Source organism: Garra rufa, chromosome 13 (genome assembly GCF_049309525.1).
Source record: "Garra rufa chromosome 13, GarRuf1.0, whole genome shotgun sequence".
Classification (NCBI taxonomy): Eukaryota; Metazoa; Chordata; class Actinopteri; order Cypriniformes; family Cyprinidae; genus Garra; species Garra rufa.
This window is the reverse complement of record NC_133373.1, coordinates 37,335,913-37,359,741: the sequence shown is the minus strand read 5'-3', so window position 1 is coordinate 37,359,741 and position 23,829 is coordinate 37,335,913. Positions and strand designations below refer to the sequence as shown.

At 35.2% G+C, this 23,829-nt stretch overlaps 1 protein-coding gene across 1 annotated transcript in view; it reads left to right on the top strand.

The window, feature by feature from the left end:
- The first annotated feature begins 6,620 nt into the window (after positions 1 to 6,620).
- Positions 6,621 to 23,829, top strand: part of xrn2 (5'-3' exoribonuclease 2) — a 41,722-nt gene continuing 24,513 nt past the window's right edge. Inside the window, exons 1-18 of the mRNA XM_073853069.1 lie at positions 6,621 to 6,808; positions 7,273 to 7,400; positions 7,480 to 7,591; positions 8,983 to 9,094; positions 9,234 to 9,292; positions 9,455 to 9,544; positions 9,634 to 9,706; positions 9,877 to 9,927; positions 11,743 to 11,900; positions 11,981 to 12,055; positions 15,304 to 15,437; positions 15,523 to 15,580; positions 15,707 to 15,814; positions 15,953 to 15,997; positions 16,433 to 16,570; positions 18,496 to 18,537; positions 18,687 to 18,781; positions 20,657 to 20,792. Coding sequence (XP_073709170.1) covers positions 6,734 to 6,808; positions 7,273 to 7,400; positions 7,480 to 7,591; positions 8,983 to 9,094; positions 9,234 to 9,292; positions 9,455 to 9,544; positions 9,634 to 9,706; positions 9,877 to 9,927; positions 11,743 to 11,900; positions 11,981 to 12,055; positions 15,304 to 15,437; positions 15,523 to 15,580; positions 15,707 to 15,814; positions 15,953 to 15,997; positions 16,433 to 16,570; positions 18,496 to 18,537; positions 18,687 to 18,781; positions 20,657 to 20,792 — 1,689 coding nt within the window. The 5' untranslated portion in view covers positions 6,621 to 6,733. The remainder of the gene's footprint in view (positions 6,809 to 7,272; positions 7,401 to 7,479; positions 7,592 to 8,982; positions 9,095 to 9,233; positions 9,293 to 9,454; positions 9,545 to 9,633; positions 9,707 to 9,876; positions 9,928 to 11,742; positions 11,901 to 11,980; positions 12,056 to 15,303; positions 15,438 to 15,522; positions 15,581 to 15,706; positions 15,815 to 15,952; positions 15,998 to 16,432; positions 16,571 to 18,495; positions 18,538 to 18,686; positions 18,782 to 20,656; positions 20,793 to 23,829) is intronic.

Below are 23,829 nucleotides of genomic sequence, written 5' to 3'. Positions count from 1 at the left end.
GACACAAAACATCCTATTTCAATATGAATTATGTCAGGAAAGACACCTGTTCTCATCAGCTGAATTCACTGGGACTTCTGATTTAAAAAAAAAAAAAAAGTTTATGGAAAATCCAAACACAGCCTTAAATGTGACCCTGGAACACAAGACCAGTCTTAAGTAGCACAGGTATATTTGTAGCAATCACCAAAAATACATTGTATGGGTCAAAATGATTGATTTCTCTTTTATGCAAAAAATGTTTAGAGTATTAAGGAAAGATCATGTTCCATAAAGATATTTTGTACGTTTCCTAGCCTAAATATATCAAAACTTAATTTTTGATTAGTAATATGCATTGCTAAGAAATTCATTTGTACAACTTGAAAGGCGATTTTGTCAATATTTTGATTTTTTTGTACCCTCAGATTCCAGATTTTCAGATATTGTCCTAACAAACCATACATCAATGGAAAGCTTATTTGTTTAGCTTTTATATGATGTATAAACCTCAGTTTAAAAAATTGACCTTTAAGACTTGTTTTGTGGTCCATGGCCACAAATATCAACAACTCATCAGACAGGTATTCTAAAATAACACTTAAAAATGTAAATACAACCATTATACACATAAATAACTAATTAATATTAGAGAACTTACGTTTCCGACAAAAATTGGCAACTTCGTTTGTATATTCTCCGCCCAAACGGGCCTTGCGTGTCTCCACTGGAATGGAGTATCGTATAAAAGTGGAACGGAACGACAAAGGCGGCTCAAAGCGTTGTATAATCATTCGGCTTCCGCTCCATTTCGGGTTTTCTATTCCATTTCTTCAATGAGACCAGGATTTCTCGAGAAAACTCAAACGCGCTTACTTTTAAAAACACGTTCTTGGCTTGAGGTAAAAGGTGTGTTCGAGCTCATGCTGCGCTGCGCAGACCGATCGGCGAGATTAGCCGAAAGCAGTCGGGGAGGAGCTGAAAACGGAGCCGTGAAGTCGGACAAATTGGGGATCTCGTTGCTTCCTCAAACATGGCAGATCACGTGGCGTTTGCCTACTTCATTGCAGATTAACTGGAAGCTATAGAAATACCTTTTTTGTTGGAAGAAATGCAGCACATGCAAGTAAAGCAGCAACTACAGATTTCAGCATCAATCATTGTTGACCACATTAGATTAAATGTCTGTGACATTTTAGTTATTCCATAAAAAAATATTACTTAAATATGCAGCTGAATACTATAAGTGGTCTGTATGAAAAAAGTACAATAATAAACTTATGCACAAATCCAGTATAAAGAATTTAAGGGAAAAAATGTACTGCAGTCAAAAGATCGTAAACTATTTACGAAATGGCATGCAAATTGATTTGTTATGCACGAAACACGCGTGATCATCGTCATGTGGTGAATGTGGCCAATCATAAGAAGCTGTGACGTCATCACAGCCTGGCGCAGTCCCTTCTGAAATGTTGCGCTGGCTGAGCAAGCCGGCTGTTCTCGAAACGCTCTCGCGTTACTTTGATGCCGCACGTGAACGTCACGTGGCGTCGACGCCGGTTCAAGTCGGACAAAATTTCTAACCGGCATGCACTACTTCAAGTCAGCTGCCGATCGGTCTGCGCAGCGCTGCATGAAGTCGAACGCACCTAAAATATACGGCGCCGCTCTATTCGCGAGATAAAACGCCAACGCGTCGACTTTCGAAAACTCTTTTTGAGTTTCAGCACTCAGCACCACAAACATTTCGGAAAGCCCAAAAACACGGTCAAAAACAAAGTACTACGCGCAATGCGCAGTTCGCGCGCTTAGAACGTCAGCCAATCAAATTTGTATAAAAAATAAATGGCGCTCTAAATTTCTTATTTTTGACTGGTTGATCGGTTACACTGTCTATCTTTTTACATAATATATTTTTTACTGTAACTTTACCAAATCATGTACGTTTATTTTTTTGTTTGTTTGACATGCAATATAGCGGAATAATTTAGTAATCTGTCAAAGCAGGCCATTAGCTTTTCAATAAAATGATCAAAATTATTAATTTGTTATTTTTGTTTGTAAATATTTGTTAATTATATTTTTACAATATTTTTACATTTTAGTAGGGTGATTGGTAGTTGGAATAATAGTTGGCGATAAAGTTTACATGATCATATCTGCTGTTTACATTCAACAGTTAATGCATAAATTTGCAAATATAAGAGTAATTGTTTACAGCAAAACATTATAAGGATTCACTGTCTTTGCCAAATTCACAAAAGCCAAAATAAGAAATTTGTGCTTATTTTGGTCATTGGCCTATTATTTTGACAAAGATCCTCTTGGCTTTAATTAACATATTCTGATTTACTTTAATGATGCTATTTCACAGATCTCAACACAGATCAGAATAGAGGTAATTTTCCAATTTGGACTTCTTTTAAGAGTTTGCGTAATACTGCGACCTAGAATCTGAGGCAATTATGCTGTTGCCGTATAGTGGCTTGTGTTTGTATCTGTACTCCACTGAACCCATTTTCCTCAATCATGGTTACATCAGATATATTTTTTGCTCAAAATTATGAACACAACAGGATGCTTTAATTGGTATGGGTCAAACTGACCTCTTTTATCTAAAAAAAATCTGCTTTAGTCTGGCAATTAAGACAAAATTTTGCTGTTATTTACGTAGATTTTTCCTTCATTGCTAATTAGTGGATGCTTTAAATTCAAGTCAGCTGCGGTTTTGTTGGAAAATTTTTGGACATGTTCTTTCCTTCTTTTGGAAAAGTTAGAATTGCGATGTCTTTGGCTTTTTGACAATGGGGTGATCATCTGGACAAATCCTTGATGCAAGTTCCAATTTCAGTCATCAATTTAACATGCTTCTATGGTACAAATGCAAAATCCTGTTAGAAGATGCTAATTGCGATGGCAGTAGAATGTCAGTTGTGTTGAGCAGGATTTCTTTTCGTTATGGTTTTTTTAAACAAAAACATCTTGAGTGGGTCTTTTTTCTAAGGCATTCAGAACCAGCCCCACGGTTCAAGGCCCGCGCTCAGCCTTGGGTGCATAAAATGATCCTTTGTAGCATGTGAATTGAGACTGAGCTTTTCATGTGTGTGCATTCCAACGTGTAAATGCACAAAAGAGACAGAAGAGGATATTGGAGAAATAACAAGTCACCCAGTCTCTGTGTTTTGAGTATGTTTTGGGGAGTTTCTACCAGTTACAAGTGGTTAAAACATCTCACAGAACATGCCCTGTCATAATTCTAACCAAAATCAAAAATACATAATTAAGCCTTTAGACCTTTTATGCATATTAAAATAGGATACCTGTTAAATCTGCTTATTCTATTATGTGGTAATCCTCTATTTCTGAAGCAGAGATGTTCATTCGTACAACTGCTAAACTGCCTAAATGCATGTATGCTCATTTGTAAGGAAGCTCATTATGTTTTCGCCTAGTTCATTAAGTAATTGGTCCATGGTTGTTTATGTGAGTGTTAAGGTTGTCCATTCAGGAGCCTTTGAGAGATGTATTGTTGTCAGGTTTCATGTTATGAATCCAGAATGAGATGTGCGAGTGAATCCTCATTGGTCAAACCCGGTACTCCATTGAAAGGCCAAAACACTTTGTCCTGCCCTGAATAATAATAATGGGAATAATGCCAATAAAACATGAGGAATAATTTACTGGGTCCTCCACAAAAGAGCAACTGTTTGCACATTTGCCATTGACATCTTTTAATTCATTGCATTGGTTTAAAGGGATTTGACGCACCACCATAATTTGTGAAGGATGCAATGGAAAGTTAGAAAATGGAGTGTGAAACTGGAAAGTACAAGCTGTAAATCCAAATGTGGCACATTTAGCTGAGAGTTAAATGACTTTATTGATTAAATAAATAGAGAAAATGTTCTGTTCACAATTTCTTTTATGTACATTATAAATGTGTTTTGGTTATTTTTTATTGCATTAAATAGGCTTGGCCAAACATATATCCGAACCGATGTGACTTGCTACAGCATATAAAGATGCTACTGCAAACACGTGTTATGCTTTTTTATTATTATACTCAATTTGTTATAACGCAAGATATGTCTTTGACAGTGGCAAAAGAAAAAACATTAGACAAAATCAGACAACCCTAAACATTAAAAAGTGAAAGAACTGTGTTGTCCAGCAGAGGACGCTGTTTTCAAGGCGTAATATTTTTAGCTCTCCAAAATGACATTCTAACCTGTACACCTCTTGAGTGAGTACTGTGAAATTGCAGTTGTAGTGTAGTGATTATTTATTTTAGTATGTTTTTATAATTTGTGTTTGTGCCTTTAGTCAGTTACATTGTCATTTTATTTTGTGCACCTTTACAGTGCTTAATGCTGTAAAAATGAATACAGAGTGATTACATAAACATGTTCATGTTGCTCCTCCAGGGCCCTGCAGAAGAAGAAAAAAAAACTAATTTTAAACCTACTAAACTTTTTAAACTTTAAAGTTCGGTCTTCTGGTTTTACAGAATGTAGCATTACATCACTTGCTCATCAATGGATCCTCTGCAGTGAATGGGTGCCGTCAGAATGAGAGTCCAAACAGCTGATAAAAACATCACAATAATCCATAAGTAATCCACTCCAGTCCATTAATTAACATCCTGTGAGGTGAAAAGCTGCATGTTTGTAAGAAACAAATCCATCATTAAGATGTTTTTAACTTCAAACCATTGCTTCATGGATAAATTATGAGGCCTCTCTCAATAATATTGCTTTCTCCAGTAAAAAGGGCGTCTTGTCTGAATCAGGGAAGAAATATGCACAGATCAAGCACCGTTTAAAAGCAAAACAGTCCGAAACAATTCTAAACAAATATTGTGAAGATTTTATAAGCAGTTTGGACTCTCATTCTGACGGCACCCATTCACTGCAGAGGATCCATTGGTGAGCATTTCATTTCCACAAATCTGTTTTGATGACGAAACAAACTCATTTACATTCAGGATTAACTCAAGGTGAGTAAATTTTCAGCAATTTATTTATTTTTTTTCATTTTGCATGAACTATTCCTTTAATTTATGTTTTCATTGTGCTTGTGATAATCACTTGAGAATTCAGTTTGAACATGTTTTGTTTGCTCGGTTTATTATTAATGAAGGAACATCCTCATCTCGATTCATTAGAGCTCTGTAGCGAATGATGAGTCAGTCCAGGCCCTCATCAAAATATAAAGAGGCTCAGTAACTGAAGAAGTTATCTGAAGTACCACATTCCACCACAAGGGAGCAGTCAGACTATAAACGGGAATGCAGAAAGAAACCCGTTCACTGGAGAGTCACCTACCTGTACATGCAGGCACTTGAGCACAGACAACAAAGCTGTAGCAGAGCTTTATATGATAAACTAAGAAATGAAATAGAATGCACTGTTTTATATTGGCTTAGATACTTTAACTGGCATTGCAGTGGGTCTTGTGTCATTCTTCAATCTTCAAGCATAGATATGCTTACGGCTTTCTTCAAAAATAAATATTTTTACATACATAGTAGACCAACACTTGATTTGGTTTATGTGTATGTATAAGTATGTGATTGAAAAAAATGATGTGCAATATGCCATTCCTAGCTCCTGCTGAAAATGACTTAGGCCTACTTATGATGGTTATTTCTGAAGAGCCGCTGGAGAGCTGTATGTTGCATGAAATATGTAGTTACATAGACTATTATTATTGTAAATATGATTTGATTGATTATTATCTAAAGGATTGCACTCTACAGTGCCATTTTTTTTCAAGAGATCCAGTGCATCTACATTTAATGTGTTTTTGGTTTAGGTAAATGTTTGCTTATTGCTCTGTTTGTATGGAGGGCTGAATTATAGTGTATTCATTCTCCATGTATGTGATTTCCCACACAATTGCATAAATGTTTGTGTGTCTTTGTGTGTGTCCATGTTTGTGTGACAAGAGGCTTCATCAAATGAATGAGCTGCTGGGTTCGTGGACGTAACGTGAAGACTCAAGAGCAAATGAAGATAAGGACAAACTACTGAATTTGCATCATCAAAGATCAAACAGCTCTTCACGGAAATCAGCTGAATACTTCAAGTCTCCATAGATTGTCATATGATGCTCATTTGCATTGGAAAGGAGCTACATAAATCTGCCACTGTGTAGTGAAAGAAATGCATTTAAAACACATAAACCTTTATTCACTGATACAAAATTCTGGTTATAAAATTATTAAATGGTAAACACTTAAAATCACTTCAGTATTACAAGTCTTCACATTATTTGTTTTTGTAATGTTTAATTTTGTACTGAATGTGCTCAAGGACACCTTTAGAATAACTGTTAGGTTTACTATCATTTGTTTTAAGTTTAAATAAAAAAATTAGAAAGTTCTTGCTATATGCCGAGTGTGATATATATTTAAAAAAGAACAACAACAGAAAAGATCAGGAGCTATTATCAATAATAATGATTCATAATATGATTACAAATAAATATTAAGCCTATACCATTGTCGTGTTATTATTTAGCAAATTCATACGCATTTATTGTTTGAAGTAGTTGATTTGGCGAGGCATTTCGCTTTTTAGCCAGCGCGGGGCGTGTTCAGCATCACTTCCTGGTGACCCGGAAACTCACAGTGTGCTGGGGTAAATAAGCTGCGTGCGCTGTGTGTGATAGCCGTTTACCTTCTGCGTGTTTCTCTGTTTTTAATCGTTTTTAAAGTTGCTCTTTCGTTCAGAAGTGCTGTATTTTACGGGAGATGGGAGTCCCCGCATTTTTCCGCTGGTTGAGTCGGAAGTATCCGTCAATAATCGTACACTGTCTCGAGGAGAGGGTGAGATACATCGCATCTGAATGATTATTTAATTAATTATGAGATTAATCATTTCATTATGGTTAAAATGGTTATGGAGAACTAAGGTTTACGGTTCTGACGTTTAAATGTCATTTTGATGTTTATTTCAGCTCACGTGGTTTTAGTTTTAGGCAGTTTATTTATTTTTTTAATCAAAACAAGTTTACTCTGGTGAAATTGGAGATGCGAAGGTATGGTTGTGTCCCGTGAGGCCGCTCGAACGACCAACCAATCACAGATAATTATGCAAATTTCCAGCCTAATGTAACAAGGAAGGAGTTCAATACCCAATCAGCAACATTTCGCTTCAAAACACGGCTGTGATGCCATGTAAATTGACTTAGTTTGACACTTTACTACGTTTTGAGACCAAAAATGTGTTTGGTTTAGGTTTAATATATTTGTACATATTTCTAAATATCTTAATTTCTTTTCATTTCCAGGCCAAGGAGTACAATGGTATTAAAATTCCAGTTGATACCAGCAAACCCAACCCAAATGAAGTGGAGTTTGATAACCTGTATCTAGACATGAATGGAATTATTCACCCGTGCACACATCCAGAGGACAAGTGAGATTCTCTCATACATGTATTTATGTTTTTAAGTGACTTTATTATAACATATATATAATATTTTAACTCTTTACAGGCCGGCACCTAAAAATGAAGATGAAATGATGGTTGCCATTTTCGAATATATTGACCGTCTCTTTAACATAGTTCGACCGAGACGGGTTCTGTACATGGCAATTGATGGTGTGGTAGGTATCTTCCTACAGTATATTTGCCATATCTTTCTATGTAAAAAGTAATTTCTAAATAAATATATTGGATAGTTTAGTTAATAATGCACTTAAATTCAAGAGTGAGCCATTGGGAGATATTAAAAACTCATTTTAAGATCAATTTTGTGCTAGAAACTAATTTTTTTATATATTTTTTTTTGTTAAATGTTAAGTTTCTTTAAACTAGTTGGGAGTTATAAGGTTATATATGTGACCCTGGACCACAAAACCAGTCATAAGGTTAAATTTTTACAAAACTGAGATGTATACATCACATGAAAGCTCAATAAATAAGCTTTCTATTGATGTATGGTTTGTTAGGATAGGACAATATTTGGCCAAGATACAACTATTTGAAAATCTGAAATCTGAGGGTGCAAAAAAATCAAAATACTGAGAAAATCACCTTTAAAGTTCTCCAAATGAAGTTCTTAACAATGGATATTACTAATCAAAAATTACATGATATATTTATAGTAGGAATTTTACAAAAAAAAAACTTCAAAGAACATGATCTTTACTTAATTTCCTAATGATTTTTGGCATAAAAGAAAAATCAATAATTTTGACCCATACAATGTATTTTTGGCTATTTCTACAAATATACCCCAGCGACTTAAGACTGGTTTTGTGGTCCAGGGTCACATATGACTCCATAACAGTTGACAGAAATTCATACACATTTGCTGGAAGATCATAAAAAAATTAGTAGCTGTCATGACAAAGCATAGATAATGACATTAATGCAAAATATTAGTATATCATTTATCAGATGTGACCCTGGACCACAAAACCAGTCTTAAGTATATTTTAAAGTATATTTTTAGCAATAGCCAAAATTACATTGTATGTGTCCAAATTATTGATTTTTCTTTTATGTCTAAAAATTATTAGGATACTAAGTTAAAGTTATGTTCCGTGAAGATATTTTGTAAAGTTCCTACCATAAATATATCAACTTCATTTTTGATTAGTAAGGACAATATTATTTTTTATTTTTTTTTTATTTTATTTTTTTTGCACCCTCAGATTCCAGATTTTCAAATAGTTGTAACACAGCCAAATATTGCCCTGTCATAACAAAACATACATTGATGGAAAGCTTATTTATTAAGTTCATATAAATAAAATGAATGGTTTTGTGGTCCAGGGTTATAAATCATTCTAACTCAGGTTTCCAAAACTAAAACCAATCTGTTTGATAATTTAAAGACTCTAGTAAAAAAAAAAATATATATATATATATATTCTCTTTAATATACTGGAATTAAATAATTAGTACATTCATGAACTGTGCACACTGTAGTCAACAGTTTCAGGAACTATTTCTTATGCGGCCCATTTGTTTTCTCACTTTTTTTTTGTAGGCTCCTCGTGCCAAAATGAACCAGCAGCGCTCAAGACGCTTCCGGGCATCTAAAGAAGGAGTGGAGCTTGCAGAGGAAAAAAATAAAATGAGAGAAGAAGTTATTCAGAGGGGTGAGAGATGCTGCACCTCTTTTAACCAAACACGGCATCTACAAAAGTTTAAGTGGCATATAAACACTAAATGAGCACTAAAATCTAATTTGGTACACATGTTCAGGTTTCCTGGCTTAATAGATGTTTCTCTTTTTAGGTGGTTACCTGCCACCTGAGGAAATAAAAGAACGTTTCGACAGTAACTGTATCACCCCTGTAAGTGTTCAAAAGTTTTGGATGTGTCCTCTGATTATGTTCAGGTCAAACATAATCTACTTTTTCTCCACTCTTTTTTTTTGTTTGTTTATAATTTAAGGATTTTATAATTAAGAATCTCATCTGTGTTTGTAATGAGTAGTTTTCCTGTTTTGTGTTTAGGGGACCGAGTTCATGGATAATTTGGCCAAATGTTTGCGATATTATGTTGCAGACAGACTGACCAATGACCCTGGATGGCGCAATATCACAGTAGGTCATACGACTGCTCAAACTATCTAACATTTGGCGTTTTATTATGCTGTGGGATGTCATTAATAAATAAATGTGTTTTCCTGCAGGTTGTCTTGTCAGATGCCAGTGTTCCCGGAGAAGGAGAACATAAAATTATGGATTACATCAGGCGACAGAGAGGTAGAGCAGAGAACATGTTGATTATGGTCTTGTGAATATCTTGTAAAATATTGATTTGATTTGTTGTGATTTATTGATTAAAGCCTTTTCCTTTTGTGTTCCATTTTAAATAAACAGTTTAAAAGATTTTCATTGGCCTAATGTCTCATTTGGGTCATTTTCTTTTCCAGCTCAGCCAAATCATGACCCAAACACGCATCACTGTCTCTGTGGAGCGGATGGTAAAGAGTTTTTTTTCCTTTCAAAGTTGTAAAATGTTGTATTTGGCCACCTAGTTTTTGACTTTTGAAAGTGAATCCTTAAATCCTTAATGTTTTATTGTTTTAATGTCAAAATTAAATCAAAAACAGATCTGAAATTGATTAAATTAATACAAATTTACTGATAATTTACTCACCCCCATGTCATCCAAGACATTCATGTCTTTCTTCAGTGGCAAATAAATTTACTTTTTTGAGGAAAACATTCCAGGATTTTTTTTTTCTCCATATAGTTGACCTCAATGCAGCTTCAAAGGGCTCTAAATGATCCCAACCGAGAAATGGTGGTCTTTTTTTTTTTAACGAAATGATTGATCATTTTATTTAAAAGATAATATAGCGATTTGCATGTGTACTCTGTGCACTCCGGTTCAAGACAGTTAGGGTATGTCAAAAAAAATCTTAAAAAACATAGAAAATAACATAACATTTCGCTAGATAAGACCCAAAATGAACTTCCAAAATGTAGTTTAAATTCAGCCTCAAAGGGCTCTAAATAATACCAGCCGAGGAAGAAGGGTCTTATCTAGCTAAACGATTGGTTATTTTCAAAACATTGACAATTTATATACTTTTTAACCTCAAATGCTCGTCTTGTCTCATCTCTGTGATGCACATGTGTAGTCTGTGTGATCCGGGTCAACACAGTTAGGGCATGTCGAAAAACACCCATCTCGTTTTCTTCTTCAACTTCAAAATCTTCCTACATTGCTGCAGAAGTACCAACCCAGTGTTTGCAAAGTGTACATACAAAGAAGATCAAACGGCCTTTACAAAAAAAGGTAAAACAGCATTGTAGGATGATTTTGATGTTGAAGACGAAAACGAGATGGGAGTTTTTCGACGTACTCTAACTCAGTGTTTCTCAACTCCAGTCCTCGGGACCCACTGCTCTGCACATTTTGTATGTCTTCCTCATTTAAGGCACCTGATTTTGATCATCAGCTCATTAGTAGAAAGATTCATGAACTGAACTGAGTGTGTCAGACTCAGAAACATACAAAATGTGCAGAGCAGTGGGTCCCGAGGACTGGAGTTGAGAAACACTGCTCTAACTGTATTGACCCAGATGAAACAGACTACGCATGCAAATCGCAGAGATGAGCATTTGAGGTTAAAAAGTATATAAATTGTCAATTTGTTTAGAAAATAACAAATTTTCCGCTAAATAAGACCCTACTTCCTTGGCTGGGATCGTTTAGAACCCTTTGAAGCTGCGTTTAAACTGCATTTTGGAAGTTCAAACTTGGGGACACCATACATATCCATTACATGGAGAGACATCCTGAAATGTTTTCCTCAAAAAACAATTCCTTTACGACTGAAGAAAGAAAGACGTGAACATCTTGGATGACAAGGGGGTGGTGAGTACATTATCTGTACATTTTTGTTCTGGAAGTGAACTACTCCTTTGTTTCATGTCAACTTTAAGCCACACAGCATAATAATAAATGTTATGGACTAATTGTGAGAGGGAACTATTATATCTGTCTGGTTTTGTTAGTATGTATAAGGGGATCTAATGCACATTGTGTCTGTAGTATTAATGCATTAAGTGGACGAATGAGGAAACATTGCATCTGATTAGTCTGGAGAGGAGATACTTCAAAATATGAATCTGACTGAAAGCTTCCGTTATTTCGATTTATAAAGAACATTGCAGTCACTATTCTCTAAAACTTTTCTAGGTGAAAAGTGTCATGCACTGCCTGTTTTAAAATTCAGAGTTCAGTCAGCTATAATTACAGGTTTAATTCTATCCTTTTTTTTTTCCAGCTGATTTGATTATGTTGGGTTTGGCGACACATGAACCCAACTTTACCATTATAAGAGAAGAGTTTAAACCCAACAAACCGAGACCTTGCGCCCTGTGTGGTCAGATGGGCCACGAGATCAAAGACTGTCAGGGACTGGCCCGAGAAAAACAGGGCGAGGTAATGGATTCATCCTCTCCATCAACTCAGAGCTTTACCTCAGCTCTATGTGTGATCTTGTGTTTTGTTCTCTTTCTCAGCATGATGAGTTTGCAGACTCTATTCCAGTATCAGAACAGGAGTTCATATTCATCCGACTGACTGTGTTACGAGAGGTTTGTTTCACTCAGAAATTAAAACTTGCTAAAACTTTACTCCGCTTCAGGCCATCCGAAATGTAGATGAGTTTGTTTGGGTGGGTGCCGTCAGGATGAGAGTCCAAACAGCTGATAAAAGCATCCCAGTAATTCACAAGTAATCCACACCACTCCAGTCCATCAATTAACATCTTATTATGCAAAAAACTGTGATTGTAATAAATCCATCAGTAAGATTTTTTTTTTTTTAGCATTTTTACATTGATTACATTTGTCAGCAGTGTTGAGAGTAATGCATTACAAGTAACGCGAGTTATGTTATCAGATTATTTTAAAGGGATAGTTCACCCAAAAATGAAAATTTGATGTTTATCTGCTTACCCCCAATGCATCCAAGATGTAGGTGACTTCGTTTCCTCAAAACACAAACGAAGATTTTTAATGAAAACCGGTGCAGTCTGCCAGCCTTATCATAGACGTGGATGGGCACCAAACCTTTAAAAGTAAACAAAAACATGCACAGACAAATCCAAATTACACCCTGCGGCTCGTGACGATACATTGATGTCCTAAGACACGAAACGATCGTTTTTTGTGAGAAACTGAACAGTATTTATATCATTTTTTACCTTTGATACACAGCCACGTCCATCTGTCCTGAGCACGAGTTTGGCATCAGTCACGTCACATGAGCACACGCTTCTCGCGTAGTATACGCAAACGCCGGAAGCGATCTGTCGCATGAATACGACACTCATTGTTTACACAGTGCACAGAGATTGTGGGTATAGCGGCTATTCAAAATGGTAATTCCTTGCGCGTATCCTGATTGTTCAAACCGATTTAAAGCTAAAAGATTACGTTTGCTTGCACAAACTCATCCGGGACTTTTCACTGATTTCCCCTTACGGCGTTTGCGTATACTACGCCAGAAGCGCGTGCACATGTGACGTGACTGATGCCAAACTCGTGCTCATGACAGATGGACGTGGCTGTGTATCAAAGGTAAAAAATGATATAAATACTGTTCAGTTTCTCACAAAAACCGATCGTTTCGTGTCTTAAGACGTCAATGTATCATCACGAGCCGCAGGGTGTAATTTGGATTTGTCTGTGCATGTTTTTGTTTACTTTTAAAGGTTTGGTGCCCATCCACGTCCATGATAAGGCTGGCAGACTGCACCGGTTTTCATTAAAAATCTTCGTTTGTGTTTTTCTAATGAAACAAAGTCACCTACATCTTGGATGCATTGGGGATAAGCAGATAAATAGCAAATTTTCATTTTTGGGTGAACTACCCCTTTAAGTAACTAGTAAAGTAACGCATTACTTTTTCATTTACAAGAAAATATGAGTTACTTTTTCAAAAAAAAAGTAACGCCAGAGAATTTTTTTTTTCCCTTATTTAATCCCTTTTTATTAACCAATGTCTTTTGCTGCTGACCTTTGTTGATCCAATAGACCTTTCTCACAACTTCCGTATTTTGCACCGGAAATACGTAATTGCTGTGTAAACCTATTTCCGCCCCGGTATGCCGGTAACCAGTTAAACAACGTGAAAAACGCTTAACGTGGCTTAATGTATGTAAAAAACGACCAGGAAACCCCAAGTTTCTGTCAAACCTTACGTGGAACAAACATTAACTACTATCAAAAGAACGAGCCCTTATTCCACAGATAAAGTGAATAATATCACGTTAAGCGTTTTCTCCCCCATAGAAGCCCATTATAAGGAAACAGCTTAACGTGGTTTAACTTACCTCAACAGCGACCAGGGAAGACCAAACTTCTGTTAAATTTTACTTATAATAAATACTTGCTGCTCTCAAAAGAACGAGCTCTTATTCAGCATATAAAGTGATCGCCCCCCATAGAAGTCCATTATAACAAACCATGTTAAGCTTTTTCCTTAATGGAGTTCTATAGGGAGAAAACGCTTAAAACGATATAATTCACTTTATATGATGAATGAGATCTCATTCGTTTGACAGCAGCAAGTACTTTTATATAAGTATTTTTTGACAGAAATTTGTTTTTTTCCCAGTCGTTGTTAAGATACGTTAAACTGTTTCCTTATGGGTTTCTATGGGGACGCTTAACGTGATATTAACTTTATATGCTGAATAAGAGCTCATTCTTTTGACAGCAGAAAGTGTTTATTATAAGTAAAATTTTAAGCCACGTTAAGCTTTTTTTTTTTGTATAATGGACTTCTATGGGGGGCGATCACTTTATATGCTGAATAAGAGCTCGTTCTTTTGAGAGCAGCAAGTGTTTATTATAAGTGAAATTTAACATAAATTTGGTCTTCCCTGGTCGCTGTTGAGGTAAGTTAAACCACGTTAAGCAGTTTCCTTATAATGGGCTTCTATGGGGGAGAAAACGCTTAACGTGATATAATTCACTATCTGTGGAATAAGGATTTGTTCTTTTGATAGTAGTTAGTGTTTGTTCCAAGTAAGGTTTGACAGAAATTTGGGGTGTCCTGGTCGTTTTTTCGTACGTTAAGCCACGTTAAGCGTGTTTCACGTTAAGCGTTTTAGAACGTCCCGGATAAACTCTTCGTGGAAAAATGTATATCCTTTATCCAATTTGTTCCTCTTTGTGACGGAGTTTTCCTCCACGACTCTTATCACGTCGGCAAAAGTTATCTTTGGCAACAGTGAGGGAAGTTGTGTAGACTCTCTCCATTTTAATTTTTAAATTACCCGGCTTTCTGCTGTGTTGACATTACACAGGAAGTCTGCATACCCTGCGATTGCGTATTTCCGGTTTCTGTGAAAAAGGTCTATTCAACCATACTAATAAGCAAACCTTTAGATTAGCCAACATTTGTGCTTAATTTTTTCCTCATTGCTGAAGAGTGTTGAACTTCTCCTCCAGTTCTATCGTACAGACGTGAATTTACTTTTCCTGCAGCCTTAGGCTTATTCATTTCACTTTTTGGTGTGAAAGGGCTTTTACATTTGCTAAAAATCTAACTTTTAATATTAAAAACAAAGCAGCAAGCCCTGCCCAGATTTATAAAGTAACACAGAAGTAATGTGACTCATTACTTTCCATAAAAAGTAACTAAATAATGTAATTACTTACTTTTTTAGGGTGTAACGCAATATTGTAATGCGTTACTTTTAAAAGTAACTTTACCCAAAACTGTTTGTCAGATTGTTAGTTTAAACTAGTTTTTTTACATTTGATAAGAAAAAAGTGAACATGAAAATGTGCGTGTTTTTATTTTGATATTAAATGTTTTTATTTCTCTGCAGTATCTAGAGAAGGAGCTAACAATGGCCAGCCTGCCGTTCCCATTCAGCTTCGAGCGGAGTGTCGACGACTGGGTGTTCATGTGCTTCTTTGTGGGAAACGACTTCTTGCCCCACTTACCATCTCTTGAGATCAGGTACGCTCACAGAAGCCACTATATTTTGGTCTGTTATGTCAGTGTTTGCTCTACAGTAAGTTCTGACTTTTTTCTTTTAAAACAGAGAGGGCGCCATTGATCGTCTGGTTGGCATCTATAAAGATGTTGTGCACAAGACCGGGGTGAATATTTCCATGTCCATATATCCCATGCATGCTTGGAGTTTACATAAAATTGTAAATTTGGTTAAATTTGGAATTGATTGACGGGAGAAATGTATAAATAAGTTTTTTTCCCTCTCTCTATAGGGCTACTTAACAGAAAACGGCTTTGTCAATCTCGAGCGTGTCGAGCTTATTATGCAAGCCGTAGGGGTGGCAGAGGACAACATCTTCAAAAAGCGCAAAGAAGACGATGTGAGAGCACACAATAAATGCTGTTAGCTGTCAACACTGTGCTGCAGCAAAGGCCTTGTGACCTCTGACTCTTTACGCCGATGATTATGATACAGAAATGTGCACTTCATTGGGCTCAATGGCTTTTATTTCTTGCAGGAGAGTTTTAAACGGAGGATGAAGGAAAAGAAGAAACGGATGAAAGTGAGTGAAAAATTGCTCCTCTTTCTAAACAGTTTTGGAAGCAATTAAAATGTGGAGAGGTTTTACAATAATTCCTTTTTGAAATGTTAACACACATACATCCACAGTTCCTTTGAGAGACGGTGAGCTGAATGCATTCACAAGGTCGTTTAATTTAGCTGACAGTGGCTGAATAGTTTGTATCGTGACCCTGTAAATTCATGCTTTCAGTCTCAATGAATGTGCATTTATATCTTGCGATAAACATTTTTATGGAGGTGATTATTAGGACTGGATGCTACGGCCGAATAACTTGTGCACAAAGATTTGTAAATCAAGTTTTAACATGCATGAACCAATAAAACAAATAATTTTCTTTAATATCATAATGACTATGGTGAAACTCTGCAGAAAGATCTCAATCATGAGCATAAGTGTGAATTGCTGTCTTGACAGGCAGAGCAGCGTCCATCATTTGTCCCTGATGGTCAGTTTGCCCCTCACGCTCTGGGCGGCAGAGACAGACCCATGGCAGTGCAAAACGTCAGACATGCTGCATATGAAATGAGGATGCAGGGAAATCAGCGCAATCAGGTATGCATTCACTGTCTTTGCGATTGTCAATGTGAACCACAGTAAATCAGCATAAGTGGATCGTCTGCCTTTTCTCTCTTTGAAAGAAACAATACTTTTATTCAGCAAGCATGCCTTAAATTTAAAAAGTGACCGTAAAGACATTTTAGAATATTAGAAAGAATTTGTCATTTATATAATTTTAAAAAGTCAAAGTTTTTTACAAAAATGAAAACTGTTGTACTGCTTTATAACATTGGTAAAAAAAAATCAAAAGTGTTTCTTGTAGGGATGTAATGGTATTATCAGTATAGACCTTTTTCCTGAAAGCGGAAGTCACGCCTGACTCTTAACCTGAAGAATGCTTTGCATTTCCGGTCTCCAGTGTTTCTAGTCAAAGAAGTGTATATTCCAAGTTGTTAATCTAGTGTTAAACCTATTGAAATATTTTTTTAAAAGCACATGGCTCTATAGTGCCATCACTTTGCAATGTCGCAATGACCGTTATTTGTCAGTGCCTTACTCCTCAAAGTTTAATGAGTGTGTAAATAACACAAACCCGCCGACGTTAGCTATACATTAAAAACAGATGGACGCTATTTGAACGGGTTCCTATGGAAACCGGAACAGAAAAGCATCCAATCTGACGTTAGAATTCGTAATAGCGGCGCTCATTGTTTACTCAGGAAAAAGGTCTATAAACAGCAAAACTGTCTCTATCATTGTGGACATGTGACGGTATGAAATGATAGGTCTTCCAGGCAAAAAGTGTACATATAAAAAAAAAAAAAAAACATTTAAACTTCTTATTCTAACATGAAAGGTCTTTAAAGTTGTCTTTTGGGCCGTTATGATTTGGCACAATATCTGTTGAATGAATTAAAACTGCAATATAACTTAATCTCTTTATCAAGACTGCATGTTTCAAAGCCAAGCTCACATTTTGCTTGTGATCCGAGTGTTTTTCATGCTTCAAAACAGCTCAGTTCACAGTGAATGCAGTGAACTTGTTTATTGCATGTGCTGTTAGTTTAGCATACATTTGGGAATGCAACGGCCACCAGTTATGTTTTTTCACATTTGTGTAATTCCTAACATTTTAATGGGCAGATAATTACAGAAATTCACTAGATTCGTAGTGAGGCACGTTTTCGTAAGTATTTTCACTGAAGCTGGAGTTTTCCATTAAAATAATAGGTCTACTGCTGTTCCTGTCAAAATAAAAGCTTAAAAGTGCAGTATTAATTGCTGACAGCAAGCGGTTTAAATGGGTATTATATATTATTATTAGTATTATTGTTAGTATTATTTTCTAAAACACCAGTGTCAATGTAATTTAGACTGAGACAGTATACCACAAATAAATATTTTTTTTTTCCTGACTTAAGTTTTCTTAGTTAAGAACATGGGTTGAAGCTCTTAATTTTGGATTCTCAAAGTGCATTAGTTACATCCCTAGTTTCTTGAGCAGCAAATCAGCATTTCTGAAGGATCATGTGACAATGAAGCTAAAGTTTTTGCTTTGGTCACAGGAATAAATTACATTTTTAAATATTACATTTTCCCATAGAATACTTTTTTTTTTAAATTGTAATATTCCACAATAAATAATATTTTGACTTTATCAAATGCAAATGTTTTTTACAGACCCTAAACTTAAACGGTAAATATATTAGGTTCTTTTGAGCTCTTTTGCAATAAAGTCCTTGAACATAATTACAACAGCTTGTGACCTCTAGTGCAGCATGTCACTGCTTAATCAATCTCAGAGCTTATTTCATTCTTTTTTTTTTTTTTAGCGAAAGACTTATACATTTTTGTTAATTAAATTCTTTATGAAGAGCATGAATGGGATTTTTAAAGTACTCGACTGCTATACTGTACTCCAGCTTTTTTCTATTGAGTTTCATGCTTGGTCAAATCAGCTGTTTCTGATTTTTTTTCAGGAGGCAGCTCAGTCCTTGAGAGCCATGATGAAAAATGGGAAGGCATGTATTTTTTTTTTCGTTCGCTCCTGCTCTTTGTAAAATATCTTATTTTTAAACGGCTTTATACATTCGCTTTGACACTCTCTGCGACCTCAGTATATGACTGTCATTGATTTAGACTATAACAACGTGACTGTCCTTCCTCTCAGACCCCTGCTGGATCCAGTGACAACATGGATAGCCGTGGTGTGAAACGCAAAGCTGAGGACAGTGACAGCGAACCGGAACCTGAAGATAACGTCAGGTAATAACACAACACTAGAGATGGGCCACAATGCTGAGTAGTTGTCCAATAGCAGACTAGTCAATAGAATTTTTTTGGAAACACTTATAAATATATAAGATCCCGTTAATTAATGCATTAACTAAAATGTAACAAACAATGAGCAATTAGTTTTTTACAGTAATTAATAATCTTTGTTAAACTTAATAAAAAAACAAATCTACTGTTCATTGTTCGTATCAGCTCAGGTTAATTAAATATTGTTAAGAGATGATGTATTGGTAAATTTTGAAATTAACATTTAATGAAGATTAATCAATGCTGTAGAATTTTACATAAGTTATGTTAAAATTAACAAATGGAACTTTATTGTAAAGAATTACTGATATTTTATATCCATATTTGTTAAAGAAATATTATTAAAAATGTTTGCATCGTAGAGCATTGCATTAAATTAGAAATAGTCTAACTTTCTAGCATGCATCTCAAGACTTTAGAATGTTTTGTTCTTAGTTTTATTTAATAAATGCTTTATCTACATTATCTATTATTTTTAATTGTTAATCCATTCAACAAATGGAGATGTACTGTAAAATATTATTTATTCGTTCATTTTTTTTAGAATAAAAATGGCATGCATGTCAAGAGTTGCATTTGTTGCTCTTATTCATTTTATTGTATTTAATTTATTCCTAGCATTGCATCATGCTAGCATGCATTTTGAAACTTTAGCATTGTTTTGTTGCTCTTAAGTATATATATATATATATATATATATATATATATAATATATATATAATATATATAAATAAATAAAATGCTTTAAATTATTTACATTATCTATTTTTTTTGGAGTTGTTAGTTCATTCAACAAATGGAGACTTACTGTAAAATATTTATTAATTCATTAATTTTTTTTGGAATGAAAATAGCATGTAGAGACATTTTGTATTTATTTCATTTTAATTTATTCTTGGCATTGCATCATTCTAGCATGCATCTTGAGACTTAAGCATTGTTTTGTTGATCTTAGTGTTTTTTTGTTTTTAATAAATGCTTTAAATCTATCGATTTTTTTGTTAGTTCATGTTAACAATTGGAACCTTACTGTAAAATATTATTATTATTATTTAAAAAAAATTTTTTTAGCAAAAATATAATGCATGTCGAGACTTGCATTGTTACGTTGCCATTATTCATGTTGTATATATTCATTTTAAATTATTCTTAGTATTGCATTAATTTTGAAGTAGTCTAACATGCATGCCGAGACTTTAGCATTCTGCTTTTTATTTTGTGTTTTGAATAAGATTGTATCATGTAAATGTTAAGTATACCTTTTCACTTCTGATCTGATGAGTCTGAAACTAGCTTAATTATACCAGCCTTTCTTAAGGCTCCTAGTTGATAAAGAAAGTACTTGATTTTAAAGTGTTTTGCACATCCCTACACAGATATCTGTGTGAGTCTCACTGATGCATCTCTCTACCGCCAGTGATTAATACGGCAAATGTTTCAGTGATTAGCTTTCCAACGCGGTCTAAATCGATTGGGTTCAATTGGTATTCATGGAGGTTTTCCGTGTCCCATGTGGGACGCTGTAGAGGTTACACTAGACAGATGCAGCTCATCCTTGATTATGTGAGCTGCATTTCCAGAGCATGTCAAAACATCCTGACCAGCGCTAAGGTGGAAAACAAGTTTCCCGTCGCCTCTTAATGGAGCCCGTCAAAGTGGGAAATTCTCATAGGCGTGCATATGCATATAAGTGAAGCCTGCTTGGGTTTGGCACAAGAGAGCCTGCTTTCGCTTTAATGAATTCAGGCCCGTCTTTGGAGAAGGTGACAAACTGAGAGGTGTATGGATCTGTGACTGTGTTGTAAATGTGTTTCACAGGTTATGGGAGGAGGGCTGGAAGCAGCGTTACTACAAAACTAAATTTGACGTGGACGCGACGGACAACGAGTTTCGTAAGAAAGTGGTGCAGTCGTACGTGGAGGGCCTGTGCTGGGTGCTCAGGTACTACTATCAGGTAAGTCACTGGTACACACACCTGAACTATTTTACATTATTGGATATTCCAGAGTCCAGAGTCGTCTTATAGTTATTGTTTTATGTTATATAATGTTTTAAAAAAATATAATGTTAATTTCCGCTTTTACTAATGCATTATTAAAATCACAAGTTGGTTACTTTTTTTTTTTTAGTTAACTGTAATAACACTTTCACATCACATGCTTAATGTTCTTCAAACAGTGTGGTCCATATAATTGCATACATTGTGTGTTAAAATGGTTTAATAAAAAAACAACAGTTTAAAGATGCTACACTGGATAAGAGGCACATGTTCATGCATGTGCATATAAAAATATAACTTGCACTGCATTGTTTCAAATATCTGATATTAATTTACAACCTAAATTTGATGTTTAACCACAGTCATTTAGTTGATCACAATCATTCTGCCCCAATTCCATGCAAAATGAATCACTCACTTGTTTTGCAAATTTGAAATGATCACTTTATATAATAGTAAAATGTAAACGTGTAAGCTGTAATGAAATTTGTTGCTGGTTTTCCTTTTTTTTTTTAATTTTTTTTATTTAGCCATTGATGTAGCTTTATTAGTATTGCTACAGCTAGATATGATTGTCTAAAAGATGTTTTTGAACTTTTAGACCATACATACTACATATGTTTTTGAAAGAGTTTCTTCTGCTCATGAAGGATGCATTTATTTAATTAAAAATACAATAAAAATAGAAATATTGTAAAATTTATTGCAATTTAAAACATTTTCTATTTAAAAAAAATTATTTTTATGTGTTGGCTTATTTATAACAGTCATTTTATTAAAAACAGTTGTGTTTCTTAAGACTTTTGTGGAAATGGTGATTTTCTTTATTTTTTTTAATAGAACACTTAAAAGAACATTTGAAAAACGTTAAATGTCTTTACTGTTACTTATTCAGTTTAATGCATCCTTGCTGAATAAAACGATTAGTTTCCTTCAAAAAAAACTTCCCTCTTTGGTTTTATTGCACTGTATATATATATATATATATATATATATATATATATATATATATATATATATATATATACTAGGGGTGGGCATAGATTAATTTTTTTAATCTAGATTAAATCTTGGAATTAATCTAGATTAAAATGGCTAATTTGAATTCTGCTGAAGGCATTCAGAATATGTGTGCTACCCAAATAATGACTAAAAGTAAGTCTTCGAGAACGGGCCAGGTGGCGCATTAGATCAGGCGCTCATCTCCTGTTTCCAAAATGCATCACAAACTGCTTGACAATTGCATTTACAACATAATTACCTATACAAACTTGTGTAACCAAGTACTTCTGCGCAAAAGGCTGCACAACGTGTGCGTAGCCGTTAAATACATAGACGCGCACGGGCATGGATTTCTGCGGGCATAGTCTTCGATTAAACTGCGTTGCTTTTAGAAGCGTCAATTCAGTCGTTGCATATAGTTTAATGTCTTTATTTCGGGATTATCAAAGTAAAGTATAACTCACATGCCCCAGTAAAAAGGGTCTAGCAACGCACCTGCCCTGAAGCGGCTTCTGCATCCATGTTTGCTCGTCTCATTTGATGTGGTAATTTCACAGAAGTTGAAGACTCGTTCTCGCCCCCTACAGTGCAATTCAACTAGGTATACGTCATCCGCGCTAAAATATCAAAGTGAAAGTCATCATAGTTTACGTAGTTTAGACCCAGCTCCCAACCCAACTTTGAGAATAGATTAACGGCGATATTTTTTTTTATCGCCCGATAAGAGTCTCACGTTAACGCAGCACGTTAACGCCGAGAACGGCCCATATACATATATATACATATATACATATATATATTTATATATATATACATATATACATATATACATATACATACAAACAATACATAAATATATTTAAAAATGTATACAGGGTGCAATTTGCCGTGGGGGGGGGGATTTCCCCCCCTCTGGTCTATGCATCCCTGCTTCTGCTGAATTATTTTTATCCACGATTGGGATAAAACATCCTGCGAAGCCGCTGCTACGTCCTGATCTAAATCAAATGATTCACCATATGCGCTTTGAAGTTGAACGTTCTGAATCAAATGATTCACGATTCGATTGGAGCGCTTCGAAACAATTAATCTTTTTGCGACGCAGTGGTTTACTGATTCGGAGTTTCCAAAAAGCTCCGTTGATACTTTGCTCACTCATTTGAAATTAAATCATTACTATTAATAGGCCTAACTTACAATGTTTTTATTAAACTGTGATCACATAATACAGCTTTCGTCGGCGTATTAAAAACATTTTATGACCTGACACTCATTATCTGGTTCTAAAAAGACCGGTGTATATATATATATGCACAGTACACTATGTAAAACTTTTATTTTGAATAAATTAATCAAAACTAATCGATTCAAAATACGTTTGTTTACATACTGTATATGTGTACTATGCATACTTATGTATAGATAAATACACACACTTATTTTGAATTGATTAATCACGACTAATCATTGTAGGGAGTCTGAAGCCGTCATTAATATCACACACTTTTGTCCTTTGTTTTGATCAAAATCACACTCCATTCCATCCTAATATTTTAACATCTTTAAATTACGAGTCAGAAATGAACAGTTTCCGCATGTTGTAAGCAGATCCAGAAAATGTTCATTAATATCCTTCGCTTTCTGTTTGTTCACTAGTCCTAGGATCAAACAGCTTTGCTCTGTGTTTGCGCTGCTCTTTGAGCCGGTTAGTGTTATCTAGTTGAGTTTTAATGCAGGGTCTTGATCTTTAGCTTGAAATTCAGTCATTAGAGCTCCGTTCTCTCCAGCAGATCTCCGCTTGATTAGAGTTCTGTGTGCAGGGATTTGTCCGCAGTAATTGGAGCTCTATATATATGCACGGCCCGCACTCGCTCCATGTGCTCGGCAGACGAGAGCCGTCCCACGGGAATCGCTGAACAGATTCATTATGGAGTCTCACTGCTGCGTGAGACGTATTCGCTCCCTTCTGCCACATATTGGCTGATTTACA